This window comes from Drosophila mojavensis, unplaced genomic scaffold (genome assembly GCF_018153725.1).
Source record: "Drosophila mojavensis isolate 15081-1352.22 unplaced genomic scaffold, ASM1815372v1 contig_80, whole genome shotgun sequence".
In the NCBI taxonomy this organism is placed as follows: Eukaryota; Metazoa; Arthropoda; class Insecta; order Diptera; family Drosophilidae; genus Drosophila; species Drosophila mojavensis.
Genome location: NW_025318906.1, coordinates 11,377,801 through 11,399,966, shown reverse-complemented (window position 1 = coordinate 11,399,966; position 22,166 = coordinate 11,377,801). Strand labels below are relative to the sequence as shown.

Genomic DNA, 22,166 nt, shown 5'->3' with positions numbered 1-22,166 from the left:
CATTTTTGTCGTATTTGAAGCGCCTAATAAAACTCATATATAAATTATTATCATAGGCAATGTAAATTTGATTTAAACATTTGCATATACAGCTCAATTGACAATAAATCATTACGATTAGACATTTATTTGAGTGCTCAACATGTTAATTGATATTTGCTTTTTTTCTCCATTTTATTTTTTATTTGCTTATCGTAGAACACTGAAAAGTTTTATGATTTATTTATTTAATTTTTAATAAAAAGTTTTGCTATTATTTATTTGTTTTTCTTTCAGTTAATGATGAATAGTTGTAAATAAAAGCAAGCAAGAAAATAGACTTATCGACTAGGTGATACCCTGAACCCTCCAAGCTGATATTCGAATCATTATGCACTTCTTATGTATCCACACGTACCTATAAGCACGCGCTCTTTTAACTGTGTAGTATGGGCAATATTATGAGAATTTATTTACTGAATAATTTCTTTTGTAGACGGACTATCCTATTGAAACTTTCAGAACTTTCAGCACAAGTCTCTAGTACTTGAAATACGTATTTCACAAATTGGGCAAAGGGGGCGTTGTATCCAAAATCTGTATATTACAAAATCTTCGTAGCCACTAAATATATATACACAATAAATCTGAAATCTCCAGGTCTAATAGTATTCAAATAAAGCTGCAGATCAAATTTCAAATCAATTTATTGATTATTCTCGATATCGTTATCGGTGAGATATCAAAAATATATAAATAAATCAGCTCGTCGCCCTGATCAAGAATATATATAGTATACTTTGTGGAGTTTGTCCATCTTTTACTCTTTCTTTATCACCCACTTTTTCTATCTGTCTTTCCCCCTCTCTCTCTCTTTCTCTCCTTCTCAACTTCTCACTCTCTCTCTCTTGTGTTCCTTCACTACTCCACGTACAATCCTTAGTTTCTCGCTGTCTGACGTAAGATCTATCAGAAGTGTGCTCAAAGTGCTATTCGTAAGCTTATCGCTAATATATATTTCTACAAAAAAAGTTGAGTTTCTGAACTATTTGAAGACGTCTGGCGGCGCATTTGCAACAATTGAATGATAAATGATGCAGCTAATTATGGCACAAAACTTTGGCATATCGTCTAGTCGTTTGCCTATGCTAATCAGACAACAAACACCAAAGCAAAAGAGAGAAGCGAAAAGAACACAGAAAGAAACCCAATAGATGGCGAGACAACTAGCGGAGCAGGGAACAACAAGTTTATCAAGATGAACAGCAGTTGGGGATAAAGTAAGCAAAGTCATTAACATATCGCACCAATGAAAATGCAAATGCAACACAAATTATCCAGGCGAGTGTCCAGTGTCCTGCTGCTGTTGCTGCTGCTCCTGCTGCTGCTGCTGCTAGTTCTGCTGTTGGTGAGGCTCATTAAAATGCGCTGCCATCTTGCGAAAGTGAAAAATTACCCCAGCCCAGAGAGAGACCAAGTAAAGAAACCAAGTAAAGAAAGCAAGGGAAAGCAAGGCAAAACATAACAAAAGGCAAAAGAAATAGAGAGGCCATGAATGTGGTCAGCGAGGAAAATGGAAAAACTTCTGGCAGACAGTCAGACCGGCAGACAGCTGAATATGGCAAAGCGCATAGCTACCTGCAAAAGGTGTTCAGCTGCTGTTAAACGAAGCCGCCTCCTGCTCCGTGCTGCCATCGCAAATTGTGGTTGTTGTAGCTTTACGCATTGTTAGCACTTCATAAAACTAAGCTCATGAATATTATGCGCTTATCTGACGGAGTCGGCGACTGTTTGGAATTGTGCAGATTTGCTGAATGCGAATTTGCTGGCATCTGGTCAAGCAGCGAATCGCGGCACTTGCCGCGGGCTATTGCCACAACTTAAGCAGCTTCGGCAACGCATCCTTGCCACGCCATGCGGCATGTGCATGAGCGTTGGAAATTCGCGATTAAGCGTAATTACAGCCGGAAAAAAGTCAACAATGAGGCAAAGGATACATCAGTCAGGCACCCCTCGCTCTCCCCATTTGTGCTCTCTCGCTTTCTCTGCTTGGATGATGAGGCTGCTCAACTTAATTGTCAGTAAGTGTTGCTTAATACCCATTATCTGTGGCCACGCCCCTCGCACGTCAGCCGCATTGCCGAAACTTAATTGTTAGCTTGCCAAACTTTTGGCAACAGCCAACAAAAATTCAACTCTCAACTCAGCGAGCTTGACTCGCGCTGAAATCGTCTCGCGTTATTAACCCCTTTACTTTTGTTGCTAATTAAAAAACTTTTACGCAGCTGAAAAAGAAAAGTGGCAAAAAACTGCCAAAGACATGGTCCCTTGCCCACATTACCCGCCATTGCCCCTCGCTATCCTCCCACTGCCAGTCGCCATGCATCCGTCTGTCCCCGTCGTTGTTTACACAAAAGCAATCATACGCCATGTTGTACGCCGAGTTCGTCGCTTCACTGTCAACAATGCGCGTGGCGCGTTCAACAGCTTCAAAAGCATAAGATCTCTTCTGCTCATGCCACACAGCTCGTCATTGTGCTGAAGTTTCCATTAATTAGATAAAAGTTTTGACTTCCTTCCACCCACACACCCATCGCCTCCTGCTTCTCGTTCTCGCACTGGGTAACATTGTTAATGTTGCAACAAACGAGCTGCAAATTATTTGCACACAACAAAAGTCACAAAAAGTTGCCAAACCACACACACACACAAATAAATGAAGTCTCTTAGATGAAATTTAAGAACTGATTCCTCTATGCGATATGAATGGATAGTTGAGGCATTTTGTCTATCAGTTCAACTACATTGCAATTAATACCAATTTGATATTTAATTAAGTACTGAGCTCGTTAACAAGCTATACAATTACCTCAGGCACTTCCGACCCAAAAAAAAAAGGGTTTGCTCATCAAGGCAATGAAAAAAATTGACCATAATTGAAATCTAACTTCAAAATTTGTATTACATTTGCAGCTTACAACACTGGCTGGGCTCCAAAAAAAATTTCTTTTAAAAAGGGGTGCTAATTAACAGAAAGAAACAATAAAATGAAATACTATGAAAGGTGAATGGGATGAATGAATATAATTAGTCTAATAATACAAATACATAAAAATATATATAAATATACATATTATATATATTGTATATAAAATTAAACTGTATTTAAACAATATTGATTGCAGAAAAATTAAAAAAAAAAATTATTATTTTTTTTTTTTTTTAAGTAAGATTTGATTTTTCTTTATTTATTTTTATTTTTCTTTACTTGCTTAGGTCACACATTTTTTTACAAATATTTAACCAGGTGCTCAAATGTTTTTCAATGCCTAAATATTAATGCCCGTAATATAGTATCTTTCTAATATTCAGTCTTTTAATCTCCCCTCAAAGTGCTGCCACTGCTAAGCATCTCATGCCCATAGACGAAATTGAAGGCCTGATCAGTTCTGTACCAAGAACAAATATGCCAACACACAAAATAATTAACCCGAGTTTTTTTTTCATTTTTGGGCTGTTGCTTCTTACCATTGCCACTTACCTAATCAAGCTGGAAAGGTGAGCGAGAAGAAAAAGAAAAAACCGGAAACGCCGGAAAATGAAAAAGAAGACGCAAAAAGTTGAAGTAGATGTGGATGAAGAGCCACGCCAATCAAATTAAAAAGGGACCAGTAGCACATCAAGTAGACATGCTTAGCATAGATAAGAACAACAACAACAACAGCAGCACCAGCAACAGCAACAAGCATACGAAAAAGAAAGAAATATACTTACAAAAGGAAAGCAAGAAAATTGTTGGTGTTCATAAAACATGAGTTATCTGTGTGTAGGTCCGCAGCGGAAGATGAATTTTTAATTTGTGATGCTGCTTCCCGTTTTAATTGTTGTTGACAGACGACTGACTGACAGCGTAATTTACAATCCTTTGCCCCCCGTCCTACGCCAGCCTAGCCTCTCCGCCCTCTACTAGCTCTCAGATGTGGTCTGTTTGGGGGTGAAATTTTAATTAAAGAAATTGCGGTTAATCCCGTTAGCAGCGCATGGAATGGAAAAAAAATGAATGAGATGTTTCAACACCTCAAAGAAGTTGGAGAAAACGCCAAAGGCTGCTGTAATTTCTGTATTTTGTCGCTCCAACTGTGTGTAGTATACAACATTTTTTGCTAATTGTTAAAGCTCAGCTCAAAATCTCTCACAGACCCTCTCGCTCTGTCTCTCACTCTACCCCAAAATTTAGTATGAATATTTGTGTGTCACTTCAAAAGATCCAAAATGTTAACACCTTCTTTACCGAAAGGTGGGCCGTGAATGAATTTTCTTTCATTTGCATGTTGTTAATGGGATTTATTACCATGGCTTGGAATAGCTTGCTATGGGGAGTATGATGCTAGGTGCACACGCTTCTACTCTTCTGCATATTTGTCAAAGAAATTTAAGTAATTGCATTTTATGCCATTTGAACATCAATTTGCATAAAAATTATAGCCTGTTGTATGCAGGAAATTCATTTTCAACACATACGTACATTGTAAAAGAGTTCCAAGCAAAAAGGCGTAACAAATAAGATTGGCTAAGGCAGGGAAAAATATTAGCAAAAGTAAAAAAAAGTACTTAAGCTGCATTCGTTGATTTCTTTTTGCTTTTTAGAATATATTTGATTGAACACAATAAAGCCTCATTATGCTTAGAGCATATGTTACAGCGGACTTATGTAAATTAACAGCTCGCTGTTGTACGTTAACAGTGCTGCCTCAGGCAATTCTTACAGAAACAAGATCAATGTACTGCTTTCATTTGTACTGCTTGCTTGCTATTGTTTAATGGGCGGGATTACTGCTTAAACTGCATTGAAATTTGAATTTATGATTTATGATTTATGATTTAAATAAATGTATATATTTTTTATCATATCATATATTTTTTTATATTAACTTTTATTGAAATTCATGAATTACAACGTTAAGCACCGGTAAAATTGAAAAGTTAAAGCTTAACAGAATTGTGATTGCTGAGCCAATCAGCCATACAAAGTAAGAGCAGCATTTATGTGTGTGTATGCGAGTATGTTCTGGCCATGTTGTGGGACAACATGCTCGACACATATAAGAAATTAACTTAAAAAGTCATTTTGCTGGCAGACAGCGTCCTAAAGAGCCAGCGCGAAGGTGTTCTCGAGCTGAGCTGCAGCGGGAGTGAGAAAAAAGGATTAATTGCATGAACAGCGACAGAGCGAGAGAGAGAGAGACAGAGAGTCAGGGTGAAAGAGAGAGCGAGACAAAGTAAGCGAAGCTGAAGGCATGACATCATCAGGATATCGCAATGGCAATGGCGCTGGCAACGCGCCGCATGAAGCACTGAGCAGTGAATATCCTGGCTTTTCTATAAGCCATTGACTTGCACACATCTGCGTCCACATCCGCATCCTTTTGCTTGCACACACAGAGCACAAACACACACACACACACACACACACAGATTGGCAGAGGCACAGACACGGCTGAAGGATGTGCGAGTCGCGCGCATGTGTGGAGTATTTTTTAATAGTGTTTCGTGTGCCTCTTGGCGTTAATTTATGCCACAAAATCATTTTCTTTTATACTCGCAGCCACATGCAAAATAAAAATTAAAACTGAAATATGAAAAAGGCAAAAATATAAATAAAAAAAAAAAGAAAAAAAAAAAGACGCTATGAGAAAATAAAGGCAAGCTACACGAGTTGCTTCGTACATGCAAATTGCGTTGCAGCGCCCGCGGCGATGAGACGCAGTTTATGTCAAGTGAAAAATGAGTGCGAACTATGACATGAAATATGAGCTCATCCCTCCGCTCTCCAGCCCTGGTGCACACATCTATTAGAACGCTTTGAAAATTCCTACAAACATCCAAATAAAATATGACAAAAACTTAGTGGAACTGCTTAACATCTGAAAGCACATACATAGCTAGCAGATAGCCTCTAAACAAAATTAAGCTGAAGAACTTGCAGCTAATAATTTGTACGGCACTGATGCAGTCATTTGTTAAAGACCCATTGAGAGAAGTAAGCTTTCAATGCAGTACAACATCAATTAATATGTAAAATGACAAAAAACTAGCCGTTGTTAACTCAACTAACAGATACTCTATCAAGAAACTCGATACCGCTAATCATTACTCACTAATTACTCACTCTTCATATTGTACAATACTCCACTCAGATACAATTTTTAACTATAAAAATAAATGACATGTGAGTTCAGTCTAATAAGCTTCCATATTTATTAGAAATAGAAACCTGAGAGTCAATTAAACAGTAAAAATTACATCGAACACCTTTCTAGGTTTCATTTCATTTCACTCCAAGCTAACCATGGTTTGTAGAGAATTGCAAATTATAGACGAAGATTAGCTCATAGCTTCAATCGAAATTCGAATCGAAACCGAAAACGTAAACAAAAACAGAAACAGATTATTAACGAACTGTATGACATAAGCGAACAGTCTGATAAGAATGGCTATACAAAACAGGGAATATACAACATATTAAAAAGAGTATTGTATATAACACTATTACGTGGTATTTTTCTTCATCCACTTTATACAATGCATGCGAAAGAAAAGAAGAAAAAAAACGCCAATTTGCAAAAGTTCAAATCGCAATTAAAAAGTTCGCAGTTGCCCCTCTCAGTCCGTCCCCAAGAGCGACGAGTCAAAGTTACGTAATCTAAGACGCAGTTAAACGCTTTGACTCAATTGAAATAAGCCTATGTAGTAGAGATTCCATGATAATCTATACTATATAGCAAGTAATATATAAATAATATAAACACTATGCTGAGTCTACACAGAGAGAGGCTTCAATGTCCACCAGACAAGGCCGCCATTTCATGTTCAAAGCCATTTGTCGTTTTCACTGGCATCGTAGAAGGTTGCACAAATTGAGGAATTGCACTATAAACGACGAGCCAGCGCGGGGTTATAGATAGTGACAGTACTACAAACGACCATGTGCATAAATGCAAGTGATTTGTTCTATAATTCAGTTAGTGAACACATCTTTCTAGACTTTCAACAGGCATCTCAAGACATTTACTTTCCCCTACAAATTTTGCAATTATAGCAAACCGAGCGATTTTGGTATTATTTCTCGATAATGATTTGATGGAAATGTCAAATGCATCCACTTTGATAAGGGCTAATATGTATTAAAGCCTTCTATATAAACCATCTCTCTTTCTCTCTATTGCTCTTTCTCTTTGTTTCGCTTCATTACTCCCTCTCTCTCTATATATATCTCATGTATGTCATTTTATGCCTTGCTCTCGCTCTTGCGCTCCTCCATCTCTTTTACCAATCAAATTATATATATATTTTATTACTACAAAAATGTATCACATCTGATTGCAAGCTATTGTCCATATTTCTTAATTTCCTATCGTCATAAATGTAGCAAACGAGTGAAAGAGAATTGATCTAGTAAATGGCTAAGCAACGGGATGATTAAAGCCACATTCACTCATCGTGTTGCCTTGGCTCAATTCATTCAACTCACAAAAGTAAAAACTAAATATGTAGCAGCACGATTTCAATATAAAATTCGCCCACTCAAATAATACTCAACTAAAAATAACGGCACGATATAAACACGAAACTAAAATATTATTTAGAAACGAGTACGTGCGCACAACTAAAATATTATCTAGACACGAGTGCGTGCCTCAGTTGTCTGATAAATCTTACGAGCATGAATGCTTAGCAAGGACGTTTATTTTTAAGTTTAAGAAATCATACATATATATATTTCAACAGATTTCGAATATCACTTGGAAAACGTTTGGGGCATTGGAATATACGAGAATCGAAACTGATGTCAGCTTGAATCAGCGTTGAACTTGACATTGAAACCCAAAACGGTGAGATACGCTCTGAAGTATATGAAATAAAGTTATATATAAAATAAAATAAATATATTTATATATTTACTAACATATATAGTCAGAGATAACAATTTGGCTGATCGGAACCAGAGCTCCAGCCACACAACTGTACAGCCGTTGATATACTGACACGTGACATTGTCGAAGCGAAACACAAATATCAGCGACATCATCATCATCAACATCATTATCATAATCATCAACATGTTGATCATGATTGCTATTGGAGAGGCGGCTACCTTTATCCCGGAGAATGCTGAACTGATAACAAGGCCCTGACTGACCTGGTGCTCAACCTTCTGCATCTCTTTGAAAGGCTATGATTCAGCGCTTGCAGCAATATGAGCCCTTACATAACCAGCGGCAAGTTTACTTATTAGTCATGTGAGAGATACCAGAGAGAGAGAGAGAGAAAGAAAAAGAGAGAGAGAGACACCATACATGATATCAATAGAAAATATATATGTATGTTAAATATTTAGAGAAAATATTTAATTGCAACTCAACCATGTGTGTTGTTCACTATAATGATTAGTCGTATGGTTATGACATACATAGTTGGTATAATAATTTACATATATATAGATATATTATGTGTATATACTCATTTTCAACTTTGGTAGTAGTTTACAAATAGATAGGTGTCTTGGTATTATTGATTCTTGTAATTGAGATTGACAGATCACAAGCTGAATTACGGTATATCGGCAGACTGGGAAATTTAAAAGCTGATAGTATTTCCAAATATCCATTTTTGTTTTCTTGTTACCAAGCAGCATAGCTATGCTATTTAGTACACCTTGAAATGCTGTTTTAGATGTGGATGACCGTGATTATTATATTATATTTATTTATTTTAATAAAAGATAATAAAAATAATTGGTAGTCATATATTTAGCTGATAGCGTTTCTATAGGTTTTTACTAAGTAGCATATCGTTGTGAATCTATTCAATATTCATAATTGCAGCAAAACGTTCCATCCTCCTCGCACGGGTTTCCAACTGTAGCAAATTCTTCAGGATCGCATTTCTTATGGAAGCAAAGGCCACCATGCTCCCTGCAGTGTTGTTGTGCTTTCGATACTGCAACGGAAGAATAACATATAACGAGGTGGGACACATACAATGACAGACAGCAGACGTTGATGGTTAGTATTTTGTTGTTTTGATGGTAAGTGAGGCCAAGAAGTAATACCAATTAAACCCAAAATCATCGATGAGTTTAAGGCTACGTCAAACATTCACACCTACAATGGTCGGGATAGACGTCATAGTCCGAAACGGTTGTCCCATCGGTTGTCTCATAAGTTCCCCCATCAGTTGTCAGGATATCTGCACAAATCAACTGCAGCATCAATGCAGCCACTATGCGGAAATTAAAATTTATTTATCTACACCTTCAAATCATCCATAACCGTAAATCCAAATAATTGAGAGTCAAATACATATCATTATATTTATTTCAATGTATTTGCAGCTTAGCATTTCGAATCCATTCATTCAAACAAACAACAAATTTGTCTTTTGGAGTCGCAATCGTTTGGTTCCGGTAAATATGGTGCATGGCCGCAATCTGGGACGCATTCGGCCTCAATCTGCTTTATATATGGTTGACCGTAATATAAATTAAATCTAATGAATTGAGAATCAAATAAATATCATCATATTTATTTCAGGGTATCAACATAGTTTTTCCATATATATATATTCTGGTTTCTAAGGAAAATAACAGCAAATTTCTCCGTTGGCGTCGCTTTCTCTAGTCGTGATGCTTCACCGCAACTTCTGACGCATTAGCCCCCGTATTTCGCATTTCGCGCAGGGCACTAGCTCTTCCGGTACAGCAACGGTAAAAGCAACATGTAACAGGATGGGGAACGAAAATTACGGACGAGAGTAGATTAATCATTCTTATTTGGAAGTCATGGATAACTTTAAAATTCCACACTTACTCTCGATAACCGCACAAACATATTGCAGCATCAATGCAGCCACCAAGCAGAATCCGAAAATATTTATGCTCTTCGACATATTAAGTCTTTAGTTTGACATCTGTATACACATATGTATATTGGATTGTCAGAGAAGAAGCCGAAGGAAGACTGTTTTGCATGACACGTTAAACTTGGTATTGTATATATATATTTATTTATTTATTTTATTTATTTTTATTTTTTTTTTTATTCTTGTTACTAAGCAGCATAACATTACGAATCTATTCATTCATAAAAACAGCATTTATTTCCTCGGATAGAGCAATCGTTTAGTTTGTCTAAATACGGTGCACCCCCGCAGTCGTCGGCTGGGATGCATTCGCCTCCGAATTTTTTACAAGACAGTAATGGTGCAACGGTGAGGCAACCTGAAACGGGGTGGGGAACGACAATTACAATTGAGAGAGACAGTAGAGCAGAAGTAACAGGCAACAACATAGATGTCGATTATTAGAATTTGATTGTTGAACGAGAGGTAAAGATATAGATGAATGTATAAAGTAATACTAATTAAAGTCAATCATTATTATTCTTATTTGGCAGTCGTACTTACCCACGACAAATTGCAACATCAATGCAGCCAACAAGCAGAAGCCCCAAATATTTATTTTTTTCGACATATTCAAGCCTTAGTTTAAGATCTGTATATTGGTTGGGGTTTTGCAGTAACGATAAACGTAACACTGATCAAGTCGAAAATTCGAATAGGAACCGAAGCAAGAATGCAGCTCTTTTTATATACACCTCTTAATAGACCATAATTGCTTTAGACATAGGTGATTATAGAAAGACCTATAGCATAACGTTACGAATTTATTTATCTACACCTCTCTAAGTGGTCTCAATCTGCTTTAGATATGGTTGACCGTAATATAAATTAAATCAAATGAATTGAGAATCAAATAAATATCATCACATTTATTTCAGGGTATCAACATAGTTTTTCCACATTTGCTGCCTTTTATATATATATTCTTGTTACTAAATAAAATAACAGCAAATTTCTCCGTTGGCGTCGCATTCGTTTGCTTTCTCTAGTCGTGCTGCTTCACCGCAACTTCTGACGCATTCGCCCCCGTATTTTGTGCAGGGCACTAGCTCTTCCGCCACTGCAACGGTAAAGGCAACGTGGAATAGGATGGTGAGCGAAAATTACGGGCGAGAGTAGATTAATCATTCTTATTATTATTTGGAAGTCATGGATAACTTTAAAATTCCACACTTACTCTCGATAACCGCACAAACATATTGCAGCATCAATGCAGCCACCAAGCAGAATCCCAAAATATTTATACTCTTCGACATGTTAAGTCCTTAGTGTGAGATCAGTAAATTCATTGGATTGTTACAGTAATGATTAACGTATCACTGATATATATCTATGGAAAACGGAGAAAGAATGTTTTGCGGAACACGCGCATCAAATGTAAATCTATTTATCTACACCTCTTAATAGACCATAAGTACACACTTTAGGAATTATAGACCGAACTTGAAATTTATTAAAATTATTGCAGCAAGCCATATCTGTCTCTAAAATATAGATATTAATACATATAAAATAATTAAACATTCTTACATAGATACTATTATAATTTTGTATTTATAACATATTATCGAATATTATACATAGATGTTAGTTTAACATTATATTTCCTTGAGCAATATTTATATTATCCTTAGAGGTTTTTTGATCGATTTGTTTACTTTAAATATGAAGAACATTCATACACTTCCATAAGTGTATTATACCCTTACTTCCCATAATCATTGGATTCAGGGAATAATAATAAGCTTTACGAAATAAGCGTATAGATATATACATATGTGTATATATGTAAATAAATAATATAAATATAAATAATATTAAAAATTAAATTATATTCTTTATGACTCGAAACAACATTTAATTTTTAGTATTCGATATTATTTTATTAAAATATTTATGTTCTTTTAGTAGTTGACTGACCTAAAGACTTATCAATGCCTTTTATTTGCTGTCTGATTGTCTTAATAGCTCAAAGGAAGTTACGAAATGGATAGATTTTTATTTAATGTACAGTGCATAAAGTATAATATACATATATAGCAATTGTCCACAGTTTGTAATGAATTTATTTTCGCACCAAATCACAGCAAAATCCTCCGTTTTCGCAGAATCCGGGTCTTCGAATTGATGAACCGCACCACTTCATACAGATGGCCATCTTTTGGTCGCAGGGTGCAAGCTCTATATTGGGCAAGTATATCGGATGAGTTTAACTCGATTTCAAGCAATTATACTTAACAAATTCGCTTTTACCATTGTCATTCACAAAGCTTGTCTTCAGATCTGCACAAACAAATTGCAGCATCAAAGCAGCCACGAAGCAGAAGCCCAACATATTTATGCTCTTCGACATATTAAGTCATAAGTTTGAGATCTGTAAGGTAGGTTGAATTGTCACAGCAACGGTTAACTTAACACTAACCAAGTCGAAATATTCGAATGGAAACCGAGGCAAGAATACTTTGCATAACACGTCAAACGTGCAAATCTATTTATCTATACCTTTTAATAGACCATAAATCCACACCTTAGAAAAAACTGATTAGTAAACCGAATTTTGAAGCATTTCAAAAAATTGTGAAAAATTATTCAAGCAGCTAAAAAGATTTTTTTTTAATTAAACCAAAAGGCTTAGTCCTCACAAATTGAATTAAAAAAATTTTCATAATATTTTCATAATATAATTTTTGTATGAAATTTAAATAATAATAAATATATAACATATATATCTTCCGTTCTAATAGCAGTTGACTATCTTAAAGGCTTTTCAAAGCATCTAATTTCTATAAAAGTAAATAAAAGTTGCCAAATGAATTGTTTTTAAATATTTACAGTGTGTTTTATTACAACAGTAGAAATATATTTTATATAAGAATAATTCGTACAATATATAAGTAAGAGTATTGTTAACTATAGTCTACAGTTGACAAATAATTTTGTAATGCATTTATTTGTTCATCAAAACACAGCAAACTTCTCCGTTTTCGCAGTCGGTTGCGGGTCTTTGAATTGATGGATTGCAGGACCTCATACAGGCGCCCAGGTGCTGCGCGCAGGGCGCTGGCCTCACCGGCACTGCAACGGTAGGGGGAACATGGAACGGGGCGGGGCACATACAATGCATAACAATGACAATTACAGGTGAGAGACAGTAGAGGGAGGAGGTAGCACACAGCAGACATAGACGTCGATTGTTAGTATTTTATTGTTGTTGAAGGAAAGACAAAAAAATAAAAAAAATCACAATAGATGAGTACATAAAGTAATACCAATTAAACTCAATAATTATTATTATTTGGAAATAATTTGTAAGTGGGAATTTGTTTAGGAATTGCTATACGCATTTGGGTAAATAACTGAGAGATGTTAAGGCGTTAGAAGCAAAGCTCTATATGCATTTTGACAAATTCGTCCGGAGACTACTTACACTCATAGCAACATTCAACGCCCAGGTGGGCGCTGGTGGGGCAGAGACCCTTGTTAGTGGTGGGCAGATTGCAGTCGCTGGTGTGCACACAGAGACCTCCGACCAAAACACAGTGACGATCGTTGGGGTAAACACGCACACCCTGAATCACTGCAAGTTGGGGATGTACAGTGAATATTGGATGGGTCTAAGGCTACGTCAAGCATTCACACTTACTATATTCGGGTGTGCTATTGTCATTCACTTCGTTCGTCTCGATATCCGCACAAACAAATTGCAGCATCAAAGCTAACACCAGGCACAGGCCGAAAATATTTATGCTGTATGACATATTTAGTCTTATCGGTTGTATATTTATATATAATATTGTATTGTCACTGCGTAAGTAATCCACACGTTGGCACGGTTTGCGTAGCACTGAGCGAGTCGAAATTCGTTCCAGATGCTTTTCAACAAAAAATGTTGTCGAATAGAAACCACGAAACGTTGTTTTGCACAACACGACGAACGAACGACAAATGAGGCAGCGGCAGAGGCTGAGGCTGAGGCTGAGGCTGGGGCTGGGGCAGTCAGAGAATCAGCCCGTCGATCACACAACAGACAACCAAACAAGCGAGCCATCCACCTACTGGAGAGCAGAGAGAGAGAGAGAGAGCAGCAGCCCAAGGGGCTGGCAGAGGGCACACCAGATAGTGCTGTATGCGGGCTCTCAGTTCAATTGAAGAGCGTGAGAGCCATTAATAATATTGGCGCGTTTGCAAAACAACAAACAGCAGGAAAACCCAACGACGGGCGGCGCATGAAAGATCAGCCGGCACTAGTTGGCACTCAGCAGGCAATGCCAACACCAACACCAACAACACCAATTGAGGCAAACACCAAACCCGAATCCAAAAACAAAAACAAACCCGATGCAAATGAAAACATAATTTATTTGAGGAACTCACGCGCTCTGAAAAGCACGCCAATAACGTAATGAATGGGCCATCAAATATTTAGACTCAAGTAGTATTTATGAGTTCTGAATGTTTATTGAACAGCAGCCACAACAGCCAGTATGCTCGACTAGAAGATACCCTTGAACTCAGGTTCAAATCGTTCATGTTTCAAAAGTCTCAAGTTGATAAAGGTAACTAAGTTATACATATTATTTCTGTTGAAATTTACTAAGCAATATTAAAATATTGTTCTATATTTAATTGTAGATGCATCCACAAGCTCAAGTGTAAAATTTTCAGTGTAAAACCCACTCTCAATCCTCTCTCTAGGTTATATAATATACACAATATTATCTTTGTTTACAGGGTATTCGAGCAGCCAGGCAGACGGCGCCATAGAGTATCCACAGAGTAATCAAGAAGTACAACTTCTTTATGATTAACCGCATTTATCGAGGCGTAACGTGATTTAGCTGCATTTAAAAGCAAATGATCTGGTTATGATCTCCGTGTGTGTATGGATGTGTGTGTGTGTGTGTGTGTTTGTATACTGATGTAGAAACAATCTGTAATTGTTATCAGCTCTCGTGGATTTCGTGAGCGTGCCTGTGTTGTCTGACCAAAGTTTTGCTCTTTTTAGGAATCAACAAAAATTTAATTTTAGCAAAATGTGCAAAAATAAAATATTGAAAACAAGTTAAATTAAAGAAACAGCTTCCATAAATTAGATCATGTGCACATCACGTGATGATGCCCAAGAGCTTGATCTCTCTGAAACAACTGTTAATGAATGAATGAAGCTCTTGGCAATTACAAACGCGGCATGAATACCCTGGCACACATAAAACTATAAACTTAACAAGCTGACGATGTGCTCTACAGCAGAGCTCAACATAATCCTAATCAGATGGACCATGAAATTTGTATGTTATCTAGAACATTCATTGAAAATCCCCGACTATAGTCATCGTCGCAACTGATAATATTTAGCTTTTAATGCTCTGCGTGTTTCGTTGTGCTTGCAAAACAAATAGAGAACAGCTTATTGATATTTATTGACATTATTATCGAGAAAATAATAATACATATAATAAGGGGGAAATACGATTGCTTAATTCAACTTGAACAGCTGTGAAGCTCGAGATGATCTACTTGAGCTGCTCATAAACAATTTAATTTGTGTCAAGGCTACAGATGGATATAAATATTTTAAAGCAGACCTACAGAAAAAGCTCTATATCAATATACATTTTCATTGAAGTTTAAATAAGTACCATATACAATATCAAAAAAACTAAATTATATTTAATTTAAAAGAATTTATTTTTAGTGCGAAGACCTTAAAAATTAAATGTACTGGTGTGTGTCTTGGCTAAACACCTGCTTGCTATACACGCGAATGCTGAACAGCCAGCATTGCTTGTTATGTACTGCTTGGCCTGCTGTACACTGCTTTGCAACAGCTTGGCTTTGCACTGCTTGGTATTCAGTTAATTCGTTTCATTTTTTTTTTTCAAATCTTTAATGTGAATCACTTTCTTGCGAAATCTGTGAGCAAATAATTGCATGCCTGTCCCAAATCATATTTGATTAAAAATGTATCATGATTTTAAAAGATAATATATGTTTTTTTATTGGGTAACCTAGGTAAAAACATTATAATAAATGGACTACTGCAAAATATGTAAGAATATTCTGTCATTCAGTCTTCTTAAACAGTTACTAATATACACTACTTAAGGCTAAAGTTTTACTATTGCTACAATACAATAATGTTATTATAATACATGTTTTACACTGCACTGCAAAATTGGCCGCATCGTTTTTGATCGTTTACCCAAAACGAGGGCATTTTGAATGAGCACCAGGTAAATATCACAGAGACGTTAATTGCACAGCCCCAATGTGGACCGAATGTGGCTTAAAGGCAAATGCCCCGTCAATGCTGTGCCTTGGGCCGTTCATCGATTGTATAGATGCTGGCTGGTGGTGGCACTACGGGCGTCACATTCGACTCATCATTCGCTTTATTCTCACTGTTGAACGGTATAACAAAGATGCTCGGCTTGGCCGCATGCTGCATTTTGACAACCGTATCATAGCTGGGCGGTGCAAATTCACTGTAGGACGGCGACGGCGTAGGTGGTGCACGCTGTGCTTCATTGGACGTGGCATTCGATTGTGGACTACGCGTATCGCGGCATCTGCGATCCGAGCAGGCCATCAGCATAAAGAAAGCACCCAGAGCCAGAAATGTAGCTACATACCAGACAATGGTAATCACATCCATTGCCGTCTGAGACAGTTCGTTGCTGGAGTCCACAACTGAGAAGAGAAGAAAATAATAGTTAATTAAATGCATAAACATATAGATAAAGCTGGCAAGTTCTAAAAATTGACTCAATGTGGTACAAGTGGACAGCTATTTTTAGCCCACAAATTGATATTGAATAGACTCAAAATCTGTTTGATAAGCCAAGTTATATATAATTTATACCCAAAATTGCAACAAAAGCTGCAGTGTGTCTTACAATTCGAGTCTCTCTGTTGCTGAAATTCGTATTTATTTCCAAATATATACATAAGTAATTTACACGTTTATGCTAAAAGTATTGCAAGCCTTAAATGTTTTTTAAATATTAGATTACAACAATTTTGTTATATTTGACTGCTAACGAAAATTCGCAATTATATGCGATAATATGCAAATGCAGTATAAATAATTGTTCATATAATAATATAATATATAGATATAATATATAAAATAATACAAAATATAGGATACGAAAAATAAATTTTCATTATATAACCAAAATGCAGAAGAAGGCGTGGCCAAGCCTAGGTCAGTAAATGTGTATATATATATCGCATTATTAGCTATGAAATTGTTGACTAATCGTTCTCTATAAAATTATGGGCATTCAAAAATCACAAAAATGCCTGCAGTTAGCTGACTGTTAGTTATATAATAATTATTATTAGTAATTTTACTTCGTGTTCCCTAGAGCAAATAGATCCCCATCAGCTGGCCTTTATCATGCTGACGTCTGTAAAGAACTGGACTGTGTGTCACAGACGAAATGACGCAAAAAAAGTTAATGCATTGAAACAATCATTTGATATGAGCGCTAGTCGTGAGTTCAACTGGACTGAGAGCTGAATGATTCTTTTTTTTTTTTTTTTTTTTATTATCATAACCTGTTTATCGACTCGTTATTAAGTTGTAACTTATGACTGTGAATTGGTAATAACGGGAAAACGTTCATGTATATTATTTAATATATCTATTTGGTTATAATTCATAGGAAAACATGTGAAATAAATCAAATTAATAATTAATAATTTTGTATGTTTTTTGAACTAGAAACGGGATCTATGAAAGTCGAAGCTTTTGCTAATATTTTGATCAATGTAAATCAACTATTCGTGTTTACTTTAGATCTATATCATCTATAAACAGTGTGTATTAAACACGCATATTTTCACATCACTCTAAGCTTATCTCTTCACATCACTCTGAGCTTATCTTTTGAGATCACTTTACTTACTATTTTTATAGACAAATATCCGTGTGTTATTATCCACCTGTTCGGCTAACAGATCCGTTCCGCTGGTGCCGTTCACACTGGTTAGATTGTATGGCAGTTGTCGTGTAAGTACGTTCTCCAAGGTGAGCAGATAGGACTGACCGTCTGTACCGCTCGCATAGACACTGAATACTGAAATGGTACCAAGAATATATGTTATACTACAAAATGGCAATTGGTGATATGAAAAATTATTTTTACTACGCCCGATCGTCCAGATAAGCTATCAATGGGCATGGCTTGTTTAATATATAAATATATATTGTATATCCCTATAAAGCCCAAACACTTGACAACCGATAAAAAAAAATGGTCATGCTTTCCATTCATATGCTATAATTGGGCAAATTTTGTGTTTATGAACTAAAATTAACGCATAATGAGCCGTAATCACTTAACTCCAATAGACGAGGGCGTAGAGCCTCTAGTGGATTACTGATAAGACCCGCAGTCGGCGTCGCTTAGTCTCCTAGGCACTACTTTAGCACCTGTCGTATAAGTAGCACTCGACTTCAGGTTCAAAAATATCATAAACTTACATTCAACAAAAATAAAAATAATTATTGTTGATTATTTTTACGCTTGTTTATAGAATTGCTTTTTTTTTATTGTTTTTTTTTGTTATCTTTAAAATTATGCTGCCGGAACATTCGATTGACAATTTCACCATCTATCAATCGACCTGTGTCAGTGGCGTGTCTTGACTATATTAAAAGTACTACGTCATCCAGTTATCTGAAGCACACAGCACACGGCACAACTTCAATTGCCATGACACTAGATTTTCGCATTTTGCCCTTTCTTATCAATTTCATCAAGCGGCCATCGCTTGCTGCCAATGTGGCATACACGGAAATTATTGTCCTAGGCTCACCATTCAGCAACAGCACCTTAAGTTCGATAGAAAACAGAAACCAGTTTGTCAAATTACTCATACGTCTCGTTGTCAAGTTAAGCAAAATCTACATGTGTTTCTTACACAATATCTTGGCGACGATGACACATGAGTTTATCAGAAAATTGTGGGGAACAATATGAATAAGTGCACATCCCATACTCTTAAGGGGGTGTGTCTAAGCATGTGACTTTCGAAGAAAATTTACCCAGAGCAAATTAAGAAAGAAGTTGTGACTAAGAGTATTGAAATCAGATAAATTTACATTTAAGTGAGGAATATGACCAAAGAGTGAAATGTAAGAAGCGTTTGATATTTGAATAGTCAATAATAAATAATTCTAATGAGGAAGAAACAAGAATGAATAAAGAAAAATGAAGAATAAAGACGATATACTGAATAATTCCTGTGAGTAATTGTAATGATATAATGACTGATAATGAGAATTATCATGAATAATAATAATTATAATTATCGTGAATAACGAAATTATTGATAATCATGAAAATGGTTATGCTAATCAATTCTTTAATAAATATGATAATCAATTATTTAAAAACATATTAAGAGTAGTATTATAATATATATGATGTGCAACAACTGATAACAATGTTTATAAAAAATAAAACTAATAATTAACTGCGCTCAACCCGCCTATGAAGATCGATGAACGTTAAGCATTTTGTTTTGCCGCAGCAAACAAAAAAGAAAAGCAAAACAATCAGCCATATCATAAACTCATTAAACTGCGCCAGGGTCTAATAATAGAATGCAAAATGCCAGAGCTGATAAGACAAGGGGCGAAGCCAAGTGCCATCAAATGCGCGTATTCGCAGTGTCTAGCTATACGAAATAAAGGAATGCCTAATTTAAAAGCTGTTGGCAAATGAGAATTACTATTTGCTTGTCGACAATTTTGTCGATTCGGAAATATGCGCAAATATACAGACATTCGCCAGATCAGCTGTGCAAATTGCTGCCACATGCGGCTGAAGGAATTTCCTGAGTCTACACACACATGGCCGGGGCCTCTCGCTCTCTTGGGTCAGTGGACGCAAATTTCAATTTAACGAATCTTTACAAACTTGAATATTGCATATATAAAGACGGTCACGTGCCGTATACTTGATATTTTAAAATAAGTATACGAGGAGGGAATGGAGGAGGAGGGAATGGGGGGGGAGTGAATGGGTTCAATTGAGAAAGTAATTTCTACGGCATTTGCGCTGATTGTACGTCGAGTCCGTTGCCTTGTTGACAATCTAAACAGAACTGTGCGAAAATTAGCATAAAATGCTGAGCCATTAGCAGCCACAGCGCCAGCGCCAAACGGTTAACCGTTCCAACTGATCTATATACATATATGAATGCATATATGTATAGACATATACATACATATATCTTAAAAACAAGAGAGAAATCGAGCGAGAGTTGCTCCAATGACGCGCTAGATCAGATAATTGAATTGAACTTGTAGGACTGAAACTGAGGAGCTGATTTTAATTAAATTATAGTTGATGTCTGTGCAGATCACATGCTCGCGAATCTGGAGCTTTATCAAACGCATATAAGCATCATTAGCGTAGTTTATGGCTCCGATAAGATGTGACAATACCGAATATGTATATAAGATGCTGTTGCCTCTACAGCCAATGAAACAGACGCACGTTCTACGCTTTAGTGGCTATAAAACAGTTAGGCCCTAATGACACCCCTCATATAAACCAAACTCTCTTCACTGGGCAAAAATTTCTTATCAGTCCATTCAGAAATTTCGTCATATCTGTGTTAAGCCCTCAAATATCATTTAACGGTAGGCGCCTGCCACAAAAAGTTAACAAGTTCTTTATGTATTTTAGCAACTAACATTGATATATTATTTTGACAGCCATCAAAACGGTCTATATAAAAGCTTTTTTTTTATGACTGCTGTTGTTGCTGTTGTTGTTAAAGTAGCAGCTGAAACCTTTGCTACTGCTGCGAACTGCCACGGAATTTTCCCATGCATATTCTCTATATGAATAATTTAAATCAAGTACGAACTGCGTTAACAATATCATTCATTATTAGCATTAAATAGTGATTATCTAAAATTATAACAATAACAAAAACAAAAACAATAATAATATAAAATGTGGCACATAATTCACATGCATGTATCTGAACCTATCTTTAATCTCTAATTACAACTTAATGCGAAATAATTTACACGGACGGCAAATGCTTCGTAGCTTATATAAAAATTCAAGCTATTGTATAGATATATCTTTAAGTTAAGCGTTAAACAATTTAATGGCGCTTCAAGAGTTATACACAGAATTTCTATGTAGCTATCAATATATTATATAATATTATTATATTATATTATATTAAAAATTAAAAATTGCATTTCCTAATATATGTAGCCATAAAATTAATATACTTTAATAGAAATTATATTATGTTGAAATTTGTACAAATATATTATTTTTCATGAAATTTAAAATTTATTAATTTAAGCTAAAATTTTTATCTTTGATTGCAATGAAAATCTCAAATAAAGCTATCATAGGTTATTCTACTTATATATAATACACCCCTGATAAATAGCATTATTTTATTATTATTAATATTGGAGCTTACATGTGATTAATAGCAGCATTGTCTGCCCCCTCGTCGTCGTCATTTTAGTTGTAGTTTTATATGAGCTCAAGTGAGTTTATACTATATCTATTTAGCAGTGTTCGTTCACAAATGTTTATTTAAGTTTTACGCAAATAGTATTTGACTTTTGCGATATTCTTCGTCGTTATTTAACGTAAACTAACGTTTCCGCGTTCGCTTTTACAAATAAAAATAAATAAATATGTCTCGGCAATTGACTGCGCAATCAATAATAACAATTGTTTATATCGATGTAAAATAAATCGTTTACTTTCAATTGCATTTGAATTTGAGTTTAAATTTGAATTTGAAATTGAAATCGAAATCGAATTTGAATTGCAACACGCGCACAATTTACGTATGTATGTATGCAGGTATTAGCATCCAGCAAGAGTTTCGATTTCCCACCAATCATCCAAGTTCAGTGGCACTCGACGCGCTCGCAGAGACCCCGCGAGTTGATCTTTCTGGTTCTGGTTTCCGTTGTCGACTGAGCGCAGCTCGCTGGCGCTGACAGTCGACTGGCTCCAGCTAGTATGGATACTCCCCTCTCCCCCCGCACACACACGCACACACACACACGCCCCTCTGCGCTGGGCATGAATCACACCAACACAAAATCAACCGGTTGCCGCTCGATCGCGGGGCTTCAACTTATTTCTATTTTTCCTATGCAAAAAAAAAAAAAAAAAAAGAAGTAATTTCAACAATTTGCGTATATATATATTTCTGTTATT

At 36.0% G+C, this 22,166-nt stretch overlaps 2 protein-coding genes and 1 long non-coding RNA gene across 4 annotated transcripts; all 3 read right to left on the bottom strand.

The window, feature by feature from the left end:
• Positions 1-10,021: 10,021 nt before the first annotated feature.
• LOC26527746 lies at positions 10,022-10,669 on the bottom strand. The gene is made up of 2 exons (XR_001449255.3): positions 10,444-10,669; positions 10,022-10,258 (listed from the first exon to the last, which is right to left on the bottom strand). It is a non-coding gene; the product is annotated as an uncharacterized LOC26527746 (long non-coding RNA).
• Positions 10,670-12,753: 2,084 nt separating this feature from the next.
• LOC6579520 (U-scoloptoxin(19)-Sm1a) lies at positions 12,754-13,841 on the bottom strand. 2 transcript variants are annotated; one of them, XM_002005378.4, is made up of 3 exons: positions 13,583-13,841; positions 13,367-13,516; positions 12,754-13,014 (listed from the first exon to the last, which is right to left on the bottom strand). In XM_002005378.4, exons 1-3 carry the CDS (start codon positions 13,695-13,697, stop codon positions 12,887-12,889), a joined length of 393 nt encoding a protein of 130 aa, XP_002005414.1. In that variant the 5' UTR covers positions 13,698-13,841; the 3' UTR covers positions 12,754-12,886. The 2 variants fall into 2 exon arrangements, with proteins under 2 accessions (XP_002005414.1, XP_032586132.1); XM_032730241.2 differs by lacking the exon at positions 12,754-13,014 and adding an exon at positions 13,121-13,295.
• Positions 13,842-15,340: 1,499 nt separating this feature from the next.
• Positions 15,341-22,098, bottom strand: LOC6579519. The gene is made up of 3 exons (XM_002005377.4): positions 21,409-22,098; positions 17,853-18,023; positions 15,341-16,629 (listed from the first exon to the last, which is right to left on the bottom strand). Exons 1-3 carry the CDS (start codon positions 21,449-21,451, stop codon positions 16,244-16,246), a joined length of 600 nt encoding a protein of 199 aa, XP_002005413.2. The 5' UTR covers positions 21,452-22,098; the 3' UTR covers positions 15,341-16,243.
• Positions 22,099-22,166: the final 68 nt, after the last annotated feature.

What these genes read in the sequence shown, in the direction of transcription:
- LOC6579520 (XM_002005378.4), bottom strand. Translation starts at nt 13,697, where the DNA reads ATGTCATACAGCATAAATATTTTCGGCCTGTGCCTGGTGTTAGCTTTG. An exon ending in CAATAGCACACCCGAATATA is followed by an intron (nt 13,517 to 13,582) that starts GTAAGTGTGAAT and finishes CCCAACTTGCAG; the next exon opens with TGATTCAGGGTGTGCGTGTT. An exon ending in CGTTGAATGTTGCTATGAGT is followed by an intron (nt 13,015 to 13,366) that starts GTAAGTAGTCTC and finishes CTACCGTTGCAG; the next exon opens with TGCCGGTGAGGCCAGCGCCC.
- LOC6579519 (XM_002005377.4), bottom strand. Translation starts at nt 21,451, where the DNA reads ATGACGACGACGAGGGGGCAGACAATGCTGCTATTAATCACAT. An exon ending in AATGCTGCTATTAATCACAT is followed by an intron (nt 18,024 to 21,408) that starts GTAAGCTCCAAT and finishes GTACCATTTCAG; the next exon opens with TATTCAGTGTCTATGCGAGC. An exon ending in GATATTTGTCTATAAAAATA is followed by an intron (nt 16,630 to 17,852) that starts GTAAGTAAAGTG and finishes TTCTCTTCTCAG; the next exon opens with TTGTGGACTCCAGCAACGAA.